This window comes from Cicer arietinum, chromosome 4 (assembly GCF_000331145.2).
Source record: "Cicer arietinum cultivar CDC Frontier isolate Library 1 chromosome 4, Cicar.CDCFrontier_v2.0, whole genome shotgun sequence".
Lineage (NCBI taxonomy): Eukaryota > Viridiplantae > Streptophyta > Magnoliopsida > Fabales > Fabaceae > Cicer > Cicer arietinum.
In genome coordinates, this window is record NC_021163.2 from 53,150,490 (window position 1) to 53,163,203 (window position 12,714).

The following is a 12,714-nucleotide window of genomic DNA, read 5'->3' on the forward strand; positions in this document are numbered from 1 at the left end:
AAAAATAAACTCCATTAAGGACCTGAGGGAGTAGTTCAAAGGGAAATTATTACTTTTTTTAATATCCCTAAAAAAAATGTATGATAACTATAGGCAAGATATATATCCTACATTTTTTATAATTATAACCTACGAAGCGTTAAAATTAATTTTAAGGTGTTTTTCATTTTACTAAATTTGTTTACATCTCATTTATCTTACATTTTTAAAGTAAAGTTGTTTAAATAATATCGGCATTATAACTTAAATTAACGTTAGAGTTAAACTATCAAAAATATTTACATCATGTAAAAATTAATTTTTAAATTTACTGGTACCTCTATTGAATCTCTGTATTTTTTCTATTAATTTTAATAAATTAAGTAGTATTATTAATCAATAATTAATATTTTTATTTATTTAATTTTCTCTAGAATGCCACCATCCACTAAATTTTAAGAAAAATCAAACAAATAAAATAAAAATAACAAATATACAAAGACAGTACATTTATATATATAAAAAAAAAAGACAGTACATAATGGTATCATGAAGATGTGACCTAGTACTAAAGTTTAAACAAAAAACAAAAAGAAAACCATCTCCTTCACATGTGACCATAGTAATTTTCCCATAATTAAGTAACTCGTTTTGCTACTTTTTACAAATTAGGGTAATTTGATTTTTCTTAAAAAAAATATTGTTTTTGAATTTTTTTTAAAGAAAAATTATGTTCAGAGGAGTATTTATTGAAATTTATTTGGTGTTATAACAGGTTAATTTTAGGATTTTATTTTGTATGCACAAAGTTGCATAAGAAATTTCCATAAAGACTTCTAATAAAATATATACCATTTAGATTAGATATACGCTGTAACATTTAGACTAGATACATGCTGTAACATTTTTCTCTAAAATATCTATACAATATTTTAAATAGTAAAATCTTATAGGATACAGTGCCTATAAATAATTTAAATTATATTTTTAGTTTATTTTATTTCTCTTATTGGATCTACATTCTGTTTTTGTTATTTGGTGTCCATTTAATTTAATATTGTTATTCAATTTGTTTTTATTTCATATTTCACAATCATTTTAGAATTGCTTCAATACACAAACATATAGTAGAGTATCCTCTTCATTTAAAAAAAAACACTTAAACTATAAAGATATAGATTACTATAATAATAACGGTCATCACAATTTAAGAAATAGAGATAATCTTATCGCACGCGACATATGTTTTAGTGATGGATAATTCAAAGTTGAAGTCGGTCGAAATGGAAAATATTTATGTTAATATTATTTTTTGATGAAATAAAAGTAAAACTTAATTGCCTAGATTTTTTAAAGAAAATTTACTTAAGCTCTTTACATTTACTAGCGTAGAGAGTAGAGACCACGTTAACGTGCTCCCGTGTTTACAAAATTTTGTAAGATTATTTTAAAAACTTAGTTATTTGATTGATATAGACACCATAAAATTGAAGGATAAAAGGGTCACACAAAAAATTTGTATCCTTTTGTGTAACCTTTAGATTCTTCTAATTTTATCCTTCCATGAAATTATCTTGTTTATTTTATCAATCATATAGTATCGCATGCTAGTACTAATAATGATACATCATGGTATGGAACAATAAATCAATCTTGCGTGTAGAAATTATTCGCAAAAACTAAAATTTCAAATATTGTCTCCAAATTTGGCTTCTCTAACGATAATGTTTAAATGATTTTCATTCCAAAACAAATGCTTAGGCTGTTGAGGTCGGGAAACAGTTATGCAAGAAGCACTTCATCCATCCTGTTATTGGGTAAGAAAAGAAGAACTTTTGAAACTAAAGAAAGTTTAGTTTGTGAGAACATTTTCTAGTTTAATTTATTAAAGTTAATTTCTGTTAATTTTACTAGTTAATAAAAGAATCATATTTTTGAAGTGAACAATTATTTATATTTTTTGAAATAATAAAAATATCAAAAAATAGTTTTCATTATTTCTGCAAATAAATCTTCATTAACTACTATTATCGTTCCAGAAAGTAAACAACCCCTTGTTTACAAGCTGCAATCCTTTATTAATTTTCTTCTTGTCATGCTCAACTTTCTAATGCAGGGATAATGATTTTGAGGAGGGAAATCACTTCTATAGATTTCTTGAGCACGAACCCTTTATCTCAAAGTGTTACAATTTCCGGAGTGCCACAAATGATAGAGAACCGAAAAGTGCAGCTGCAGTTTGTGATAGGCTTACCAAGATTATGTATGCCATTCTTGAGTCTTATGCTTCTGATGACAGGCAACATGTTGATTATGTTGCCATCAGCAAAAGTGAAGAATTTCGGAGGTATGGTTATATTTAGTTGTTTACTCTGGTGCAGTATGAATTACAATCTCCGACGCAGATACCTGACACGGCATACAATGACACATTGACATAGTTAATGTCAAACACAGAACCCCGACACACAGAAACACATATAATTACTTATTTGTTATAATTATATAAAATATGATTTAAATATAATATAATCAAATATAATGTCTTTAACCTTTTCATTGATCTCATTATTCATTATTGCTTTGATGCATCTTTTTAACATCCGTAGATGTGATTGAGAGGTGTCTAAAGTGCGCCGAAGCGAAGATAAAAAGTTTGTTTTGAGAAACTTATTTGAATTGTTGGACATGTATCTTATGCGTGTCGAACACCGACACATTTATTTCTAGAGGTGTCCGTGATTCAAATGCATACGGTGAATTCAAACATTTTGTGGATATTTTCAACATGCATGTCATAAATTTAGTGTCATGAAGTCAACTTCGAGAAGGCTGCATGTATGTCCTATAATCTATGTAGCACTGTCACTTGATGTCGAAGGCATTTATTGTTTCTGATGCGTGTTGGTGTTCCGCATCAACATGACACATGTGATAGGATTACATTCAATCACTTTAATTTTCTTAAATTATAACCATGTCTATATGTCGTTGTCATGTTCAGGGTTCGAGTCTGCATTAGTGCTTCTTCATAGCTAATAACTGTCTCAAGTTTGCTACTTGTTTGATTTGGATCAAATGTAGTTAAATGTCTCAAGTTTGCTACTTGTTTTATTTGGACCAAATGTAGTTAAATTGGCCAATCTTAGTTTTCACTAAATAACTAGGGAATGAATGTTTGAATTTGATCATTTTGACAAATATGCTGGCTCCTAAACTTTCTCTCTTCTTGTTCTTTCTTTAGAACCTTATGTTCTTGCCCTGCATCACTATCCACTGAATGCTATTGATATTTTTATCGAGTACATGAATAACAATAAACCAGAAATATTAATTCCATAATTATCAGAAGTTGTCATATACTAGTATAATTTCTTATATTGTCCAAATCAAACATGAAATACATTTGATATGCTTATAGAGAACTTCAAAAGAAGATAAAGTGACATATTAATTCCCTCGATTTTTTTTCTTAAATCATACATTACTTTGTCTGAGTTTATTTTAAATTGTAGGTATGTAAACATGACTCCGGATCTGCAGCGTGTGGATCTCTTAGAACTATCAGAAAATGAGAAACTTGCTTTCTTCTTAAACTTGTACAATGCTATGGTCATTCATGCTATGATAAGAGTAGGGTGTCAAGAAGGTGTAATTAATAGGAGATCCTTCTCTGATTTCCATTATTTGATTGGAGGACATCCTTATTCTCTTGCCACTATTACAAATGGTATCCTTAGAAGCAATAGGAGGTCACCTTATTCCTTAGTCAAGCCCTTTGGCACAAAAGACAGACGGTTAGAGGTTAGTTGTTTTTCAATATTCTCTTTATTTCAGTGCTGTTAAATAGTGGCACTATACCGTTATAATGCAATTGAAATTTGAACAAATCGTTCCACAATACGTAATTTTTGTGATTAATATTATCACGATATGCTATTAGTATAAAATAATGTTACTTAGCGACATATAACAATGCTATAGCACTATTGCATATGAGAATATAAACAAACCACTAACACTGCTTCATTTCAAATATTTGCCACTTTTAACTTTTTATTTCAAAACAATGAATGTTTTAGAAATTAAAAAATATAATTTATCCTCGTCTTCTAATTATACTCTTAGAATATTTATACTCGTTGCATGGAAAAAATAGAATTTGTAAAATATGTATTGGTAGGTACATGTATACATCAATTAAACGATTTCTTAATTTGTGTACAAAAAACCTTAAACTATAAAAATATGGAATGAAGGGAGTATTAAATTTCGGCCTTAAGGTTGAGTGAAGCAAGCAAATTTTGAGAAAGTGTATTACTTGACTCTATTTCTGCTGTTGATAATATGGTTTCAAGTGATGAAATATTGATATGTTCTTTCAAAACTACAGTTTGCAGTTGTCAAAATGAATCCTTTAATTCACTTTGGACTTTGTAATGGCACTAAGTCAAGCCCAAAGGTGAGGTTTTTTTCACCTTGTAGAGTTGCGGAAGAACTGAGATGTGCAGCTAGAGAGTTCTTTGAGAGTGATGGAATTGAAGTTGATCTAGAGAAGAGGACCCTTCATCTCACTCCAATTTTTAAGTGGTAATCAGTTTATTAATTTGTACGACTAAACAGCTATTTTGGTACATGAGTGTGTGAGATACTCTCACAATAGTCTTCGAATGTATCAAAATTACAAAAATATATCTAAATATTTTTTGTTAGTCATTTTGACCTCCAAATATATCTTTTTTAGTCATTTTGATCTTCACGTGTGTTTTGTTGGTCAATTTAGTTCATAAAATTATTAACAAAAGCGACATTGAAGATGTATTTACAATTTTGTTACATTTAGGAACTATAGTGAAAACGTCTCACACATCCAAGAATCAAAAATGACTATTTACTCGATTTCTACGATCTTAGTTTTCACTTTCAATTGTAATTTCTAGCACTATGCGTATGAAATAATTTTTGAACTTAATTTTTATTATTGACAGGTACAGTGCAGATTTTGGACATGAGAGAAATATTGTAAAATGGATGATGAATTACTTGGATGCAAATAAAGCAGGTCTTTTGACACATCTCTTAGCTGATGGTGGTCCTGTTAATATATCATACAAGAATTATGATTGGTCAATAAATTCTTGAATAGTAGGACTAAGAAAACATATTACACTGAACTTACATGATTTGTCTATTGTATATATATCTCAGGTTTTGATTTCTTAATGTGCTGAAACAGTGGAGATTATAGATATGATGTGATGTTATCTCAAAACAGGGAATATAAATATTCTATTTTCACTGCACAGTTTGTGTACTTAATTCTATTTTCACTGCACAGTTTTTATTCTTACTGTTTGGACCATGGTAAGTATACAGAAAGATATTGGAATTGAAATCATTTTGTAATTAGGTACGACAATTACGGCTCTTAGGTGTCTGATTTAGATCGGCGGTTGAGATCATATTATATAATTAAATCGAATATGTGATATAAATCATATAATCTAAAATCAATAGCAAATATCAGTTACATCATAAAATTGTAAAAAGAAACACGATCCAATAATATTAGAGTAGATAAACAATAACATCAATTTTGTTATACTTAATGAGTAAATCAAACATTTTTGTTCATTAGCGCACAAAAGCTACGTTACAAATTCAGTGATTCCAAATATATATATATATATTTGGTAATTGCTAATTTGTTTTAGTCAGCTATAAAATTCCTCCATGTTGGAATTTAGCCTTTGTAATATGTGTGTACTGCATTGTTTAAGACCTTATATACTCCATATTTTGAGAAACTAAAATCAAATGGTCTAATTTTAATAAGAAAAACAAGGACAACTTTTTGTTGTAGCTTATAAGTAAAGAAATTATATATTTACATAGACAAAAACTAAAGCCTTGGAAGCTTATTTCTATTATTGGATTAATAGGTTCCACCATTAAATTAAATGAGATATAAAATGACTTATTGATCTAACGGTAAAAAATAAGCTTATACATAATGTAAGACTATTTTATTTGTATATATAAGACAAAGTCAAGAAGTACCTAAAAGTTAAAAAACAACTTAAAAAAGCATTACAAATACTCGTATAGTATAATCCAAAAATTGACATGATACTGCTAAGAATTCATATATGAAATACAGATGCTTAAAATAACAAAATCATAAAGTGTTGTGCTAAACATCTAATTTGTGTTTTTCTTTTTTACGAATACTAAACATCTAGTTGATATTTTAAAAGAACAACAAATCAAACAGGCCAGGGATTCTTTCGAAGAATTGAAACTTTAAACACAAATTTTTCCTCATCAATCAACTAAAAGAGACAAGTATCTCCAAATTCCAATTTGCATTCTTCCATAATTTTTCTCCAACCTGAATATAATCTACTGTCTCTGGGATAATAATTCATTTTTACAAACCATGATTTTCCCTCCACCATCAACTACACAAAATTTCACGACATTCTCTATGCCTATTCAAAAACTCATTTGGTACATGCTGTAAATAAAAACAAAAAATATCATTTATACATTAACATCTCTATCTACATAAGACATATAATTTTTATTGATACAAAAAAAATATGTTTCACATATTTGTCAATAATAAATTTTAAAAAATATGTGATAAATATTTATCACTGGAAGATATTAAAAAAACATGGGATAAATATTTATATATGATAAATAAAAATAATACGAGACAAATTTTTATGATATATATTAAATTATAGATTTGTGAATGATAAATAAAAAAAAATAAATAGTTGTCATTGATAAATGTTAATCACTTATAACAAACACATGACATATATTTGTTACCGATACATACAATATTAGGGACACATACAGGAAAACAAGATAAATATTTATCAACCGATAAATATATATATAAAAAAAATACGGGAGAAATATATGTGATTGATAGTAAAAAAATACGAGACACATTTGTCACTAATAAATATTAAAAAATATGGGATAAATATTTATCACTCATAAATATAAAAATACACGAGATAAAAATTTGTCATTAATAAATTTAAAAATACGAGACACATATTTGTCACTTATTGATATTAAATAAATATATATATTTATCACTGATAAATATAAATAAAAAACATGTGATAAATATTTGTCACTGATAAATATAAAAAATTACGGAACAAATATTTGTTATTGATATACAAAAATACGATTGAGATACATTTTTGTCACTGATAATTTTTTTATAAAAAAACACATTGGATAAATATTGATCACTGTTAAATATATAAAAAAAAAGAGATAAATTTTAATAATTGATAAATATATAAAAAAAACAATTATTTTCATTTATATTGGATTATAGATTTGTGAATGATAAATATATATAAAAAATGATACATATTTGTCACTGATAAAAAACAAAGAACAAACATTTATCATTTATGTATAAAAATATGAGTCACATATTTATCACTAGTAAATATTTTTGAAAAAATAAGATAAATATTTATTACCGATAAATATAAAAAGCCAGACAAATATATATTTTTGACGCATAACAAAAATACAAGACACATATTTGTCACTTATTAATATAAAAAATTATAAAATAAATATTTATCACTCATAAATATAAAAAAACACGAACCAAATATTTATAATTGATAAATAAAAAATATGTGACATATATTTATTACTTATAAATATTAAAAATTCAATATTTTTACGGTTAAATATTTGTAAACGGAAAATTCAATTTTCTTTTGTTTGATTAAATGGAAAATTCAAGTTTGTACACCAACTATTATAAATAAATAAATAATTACACACCTAGTAGCCTTGTACTAAATGGTCAAGAAGAGAATTAATAATACATTTTCGTGCAATCTCAATCTCTTGTATACATGAGGCATAATCACTTTGATAATGGGTGCATGATCTCTCTTTATTAGCTTCACACACGCTATTAATTACTTCCAATTCAAAATAAATGAGACTAAATTTAGGTAGAAAACTAATTAATTTATTTTAATTGACTCAATTAATAATTATTTAATTAATAAACTAGAAACTAACCATATAAAAGAAAAGAAAAAAAATTATAAATTCAACGAACCTCATAAGCGGTAAATTGTGTTTCAATTTATCTTATATTAACGAGCAGTTTAGAAATCCTTTAAACGAGAAGAAGAATGGATATAGATGAATTAATCAGCCACCAAACAAATGTCTCCCTAAACATTACGAAACATTTGTTCTCAAAAGAAGAATGTAAGAATAAGAACATTGTATTTTCACCCTTGTCACTTCAAGTTACGCTTAGTATTGTTGCTAACGGCACTGAGGGGCCCGCACAACATCAACTTTTGTCTTTTCTTGGATTTAAATCCATCGAACGTCTCAATTCCTTTGTCTCTCAGCTCATTTTCATTGTGTTCTCTAGTGCTTCTCACGTTGGTGGGCCCCATCTTTCTTTTGTCAATGGTGTGTGGGTTCAAGAATCTCTTTCTCTCTATCCTTCCTTCAAAGAAATTGTGACTTGTGATTATAATGCTGCATTGACTTTCGTTGATTTCCTAACCAAGGTATGTATGTATATGTGTATATCTCTAAATTGCTTCAAATCATGTGTTCAAGATTAAAATCTAATGCCTTTTTAATTTTGTATTATATTGATTTAAAGTCAGATGAAGTGAGAAATGAAGTGAATTTATGGGCAGAAAAAATGACAAACGGATTCATAAAAAGTCTAATTCCAGCAAGGTCAATTAAAAACACAAGTGAATTAATCTTCGCAAATGCACTATACTTCAAAGGAAAATGGGATCAGGATTTTGATACTTCAAAAACGAAAGAATATGATTTCCACCTTCTCAATGGAAATTCAGTCAAAGTACCCTTCATGACCAGTACTAATGACCACCAGCGTATTAGTGTTTTCGATGGTTTTAAAGTTGTTGGTCTTGATTATAAACATGGAAACGATAGGCGTAGATTCTTTATGTACATTTTTCTTCCAGATACAAAAGATGGCCTCTCGTCTTTGATTGAGAAGGTAACTTCTGACTCTGACTTTATCAAACACAAGCTTCCTTTTTCAAACGTCAAAGTAGGTGACTTCAGAATTCCAACATTCAAAATATCATATGGAGTTGAAAATTTGATGAATGTGGTAATGGAACTAGGAGTTGTTCTACCATTTTCTCCTCCCGGAGGTATGACAAAATTGGTGGACTCTTTTATAGGAAAACACAATTTTGTTACCAACATACATCATAAGTCTTTCATTGAAGTAAATGAAGAAGGCACTAGACCTGATTATAGGATGGATCACTTTTGTATAGCTTCGGGTTATCGAGATGATCACATTCCACCTCGAATAGACTTTGTAGCTGACCATCCTTTCTTCTTTCTAATTAGGGAAGATCTTACAGAAACGATACTCTTTACTGGTCAGGTGCTCAATCCCCTTTATGGCTGTAAGGGCACATGGAGTATGGTATAGGTGAGATAACTAATTATAAATATAAATACTTATATTAGGTGAGGGTTCATTTTGAAATTTTATAATTAAATGTCAGATAAATTATTTATTTTTATTTGTATTTCATTTCAATAATAAATATGAGCTAATTATTATTAATGAGCTATAAATTAAATGGTCCACAAATAACACTACGCCAAAAATGACATTTTATAGCGCTTATTAAATACAAGCGCTATTGTATAATATTTTAAAAATAACGAAGGATACAACATCGCTTTTTTCACAAGCGCCGTAAACTGAAGCGCTCTCACATAATGTTTTACAGCGCTTTTGAAACGCTTTAAACACAAGCGCTGTAAAATATAGCGCTCACACCTTATGTTACATAGCTTTTAAAACGTTTTTTGTACAAGCGATGTAAAAGACTCACGCTTTCACATAATTAAATGACTTATTAGAGCACTTTTTATACAAGCCTTGTTAAAGACTTGCGCTTTCACATAATTAAAGGACGTATTAGAGCACTTATTATACAAGCGATGTAAAATCATTCAAAATTTGAATGGAGCCAAAAAGTAAATTAGTATTGAATCAAAACATTAGTTTTCTTCTCTCCCTTCTATCCAGAACACGTTAAACCCCTTCTCATCTTTCACCCAAAACCAGTTTGTCAAAACGCTAAATCCCTAAACTCTCAATCTTGAGCCCCAACCCGTTGCTTTCTCCTTCTCATCATCGATCAATCTCGAACCCCAATCTGTTGCCTTCTCACCTTCGTTCAATCTCGAACCCTAATCTATCACTTTCTCACCTTTGCCCTCTTGTCTTTACCTCGACGGACATTCTGATTCGTGACCACCATTTTTGCACCACATCCACGACGACAGTGTGACCACCTTTCTCGCATCACCGGTAAATTTAGATTTTTTTTTTTTTTTTAAATTTGCTTAGTTATATGTACTTTCTTTGTTATTTTGAATTTCCGGGTGTTTGATTTAGAGTTAGGGTTCATTTTAGGGATTAATTTTGAATTTTAGCGAGCCTGATTGAGAGTTAGAGTTTATTCTAGAATTTGTTGAAACAAAATCGTGCTAAGTCAAATTAATAGACACAATCGTCCTAAGTTCGAAGATGTTCATTGTATGGGTACAAAAAGTCTCCCAAAATTTATTGATGAAAATGTTTGCTTCGATCTGTACTTTTCATGGGGTGAATTGTAATTAAAAAATAAAATATATTTAACTTGTTTGTTTGAGTTTAGATAAAAAAAAGAGAAAAGGAGTGGTACCTAGACGTGAAGATATTTATGTTGAAATTCGTACTCGTAAAGATGAATCAATTGTCAATGAAAAGGCTGCAAGAGTAATTGTAAGTTTTGAGCTTGTAGTACCCCAATTTTGTCCATTTTGATTAAAAATAAATAAAAAAAGAAATATGTATTTAAAAAAGGAAATAAAATATTTACAATAAATAATTTCATTATGTATCATAAATTTACAATTTCAAATCTAATTAGAATGGTAAAACCAAATCAAATTACAAACTAAGAATAAAGCCAAAAATAAATTACAATTAAATCAGATCAAGCCATGCTATGTTGACTTTGTTCACTGCCAAACCCTGCTATGTTGATGCTGACTGCCATTGATGCACAAGTCATGCTTATTGATACATCTATTCCTGTTTTAACTAAATAGAGAAATAAAAAGATAACTTTTATAAATCAGTCATTGTACACATTATAGTTAACAAAGAGACAAATTTTTGAGTTTAAAAAAAAGAAACTAAAGGACAAATAAAAGCTCAACAATAAACAGATCAGAACAAATAATGAAGGCATCAAAGGTGCAGAAAAGTGCAGATGATGAGCAAAGAAATCAAAACATCAAACAAGAAATTGATAGAGAAGGACCAAGGCAGGCAAAGAAAGCAACTAAACAAATAAAAAAACTCTATAAATACATCCCCATTTTGTTTATAAAAGGGGGATCCGAGATTAACTCTAAAAAAAATATACATACAAAGAAGGAGAAAGAAAGAAATTAGAGAGGACAGTAACATACAGAAAACAACACACAACAAACGCAAAAGTATTTTTTAGATAATAAATATGTTTCTTCATCTTCACTGTACAATAATTTTTTAGTTCAAAAAGGGTTAGATTTTTTTTCATTTGCAAAATCAAACATAATGGGAAAAACATAGAAAATATAAAATCAAAGATTAGAACCTGTGACATGTTGCCGTTGTCAAAACCATCGACGTTGTGGTCGCTGTGGCCGCCATCCCCATTGGCGTGGTGGCCGCCGTTTGCACCAAGGCCATCGTCGGCGTTGTGGCTGTCGTTACAGCTTTCTTGTTCCTCTTCTTTTTCCTTTTTTTTTTAGTTGATGCATACATTCATATTTCCTCTTTCTTTCAAAATAGAGATTGGAACAAGGAAAGAGAAAGATGTTGCTTTGCTTTGAAAACCCATGCGGCTGCCCCTCCTTCTAACTAGGGTTTCATTTTGTTTGTTTTGGACCTCTTTTTTTAAGTTAGTTTGGGCTTGGGTTCTAAACAATAAAAACAAGAATTTGTTCAAACTCAGCCCATTTAAAACTATTTATTTTTTACAAAAAAAATGGTTAGTTTTCCTTCATAACTAAATACTAATTTTATCATAAAAAATCCAGATAAATATTATGTTGAAGATTAATTAGATGTGAATTTTTTTTTTCTTTTTAATTTTTGAGTTATTAGAACACAAGTAGTACAATTGGATAGTTCTAAAACTCTCTTTATTTATTTATTTATTTTATTCTATTTATTTAGTCATTCATTTATTTATTTATGAACTAATCTAAAATCGACTTATTTAATAGATGTAACTCTTTTTAATCTTTAAGTTGTTAGGACACAAGTAGTACAACTTTATAGTTTTAAAACTCTTTTTATTTATTTATTTATTTATTTTATTTTAGTTTCTTTATTTTATTCTATTTATTTACTCATTTATTTATTTATTTTAATGAACTAATCTAAAATCGACTTATTTATTAGATGTAACTCTTTTTTAATCTTTGAGTTGTTATGACACAAGTGGTACAACTTGATAGCTCTAAAACTCTCTTTATTTTATTTATTTATTTATTTTATTTATTTTATTTTACTTATTTTATTCTATTTATTTATTCATTAATTTATTTACTTTAATTAACTAATTTAAAATCAATCTATTTATTAGATGTAACTCTTTTTTA

General features: G+C 28.2%; 2 protein-coding genes across 2 annotated transcripts in view; both read left to right on the forward strand.

Moving 5' to 3' along the window:
- LOC101491109 (uncharacterized) overlaps nucleotides 1–5,282 on the forward strand; it is a 7,520-nt gene extending 2,238 nt beyond the window's left edge. The window contains exons 2-6 of the mRNA XM_004513544.4: nucleotides 1,741–1,796; nucleotides 2,096–2,326; nucleotides 3,495–3,783; nucleotides 4,373–4,569; nucleotides 4,968–5,282. Of these exons, the coding sequence (XP_004513601.1) occupies nucleotides 1,741–1,796; nucleotides 2,096–2,326; nucleotides 3,495–3,783; nucleotides 4,373–4,569; nucleotides 4,968–5,121 (927 nt within the window). The 3' untranslated portion in view covers nucleotides 5,122–5,282. The remainder of the gene's footprint in view (nucleotides 1–1,740; nucleotides 1,797–2,095; nucleotides 2,327–3,494; nucleotides 3,784–4,372; nucleotides 4,570–4,967) is intronic.
- A 2,895-nt stretch (nucleotides 5,283–8,177) lies between these two features.
- LOC101496398 (serpin-ZX-like) lies at nucleotides 8,178–9,577 on the forward strand. The gene is made up of 2 exons (XM_073366817.1): nucleotides 8,178–8,570; nucleotides 8,669–9,577. The coding sequence occupies exons 1-2, from the start codon at nucleotides 8,178–8,180 to the stop codon at nucleotides 9,488–9,490; spliced, it is 1,215 nt and encodes a 404-aa protein (XP_073222918.1). The 3' UTR covers nucleotides 9,491–9,577.
- The last annotated feature ends 3,137 nt before the right edge of the window (nucleotides 9,578–12,714 follow it).

Bases quoted from the DNA above. Each gene is read 5' to 3' on its own strand.
- LOC101496398 (XM_073366817.1), top strand. From the start codon at position 8,178: ATGGATATAGATGAATTAATCAGCCACCAAACAAATGTCTCCCTAAAC. The intron at 8,571-8,668 runs GTATGTATGTAT...ATTGATTTAAAG, and splicing joins TCGTTGATTTCCTAACCAAG to TCAGATGAAGTGAGAAATGA.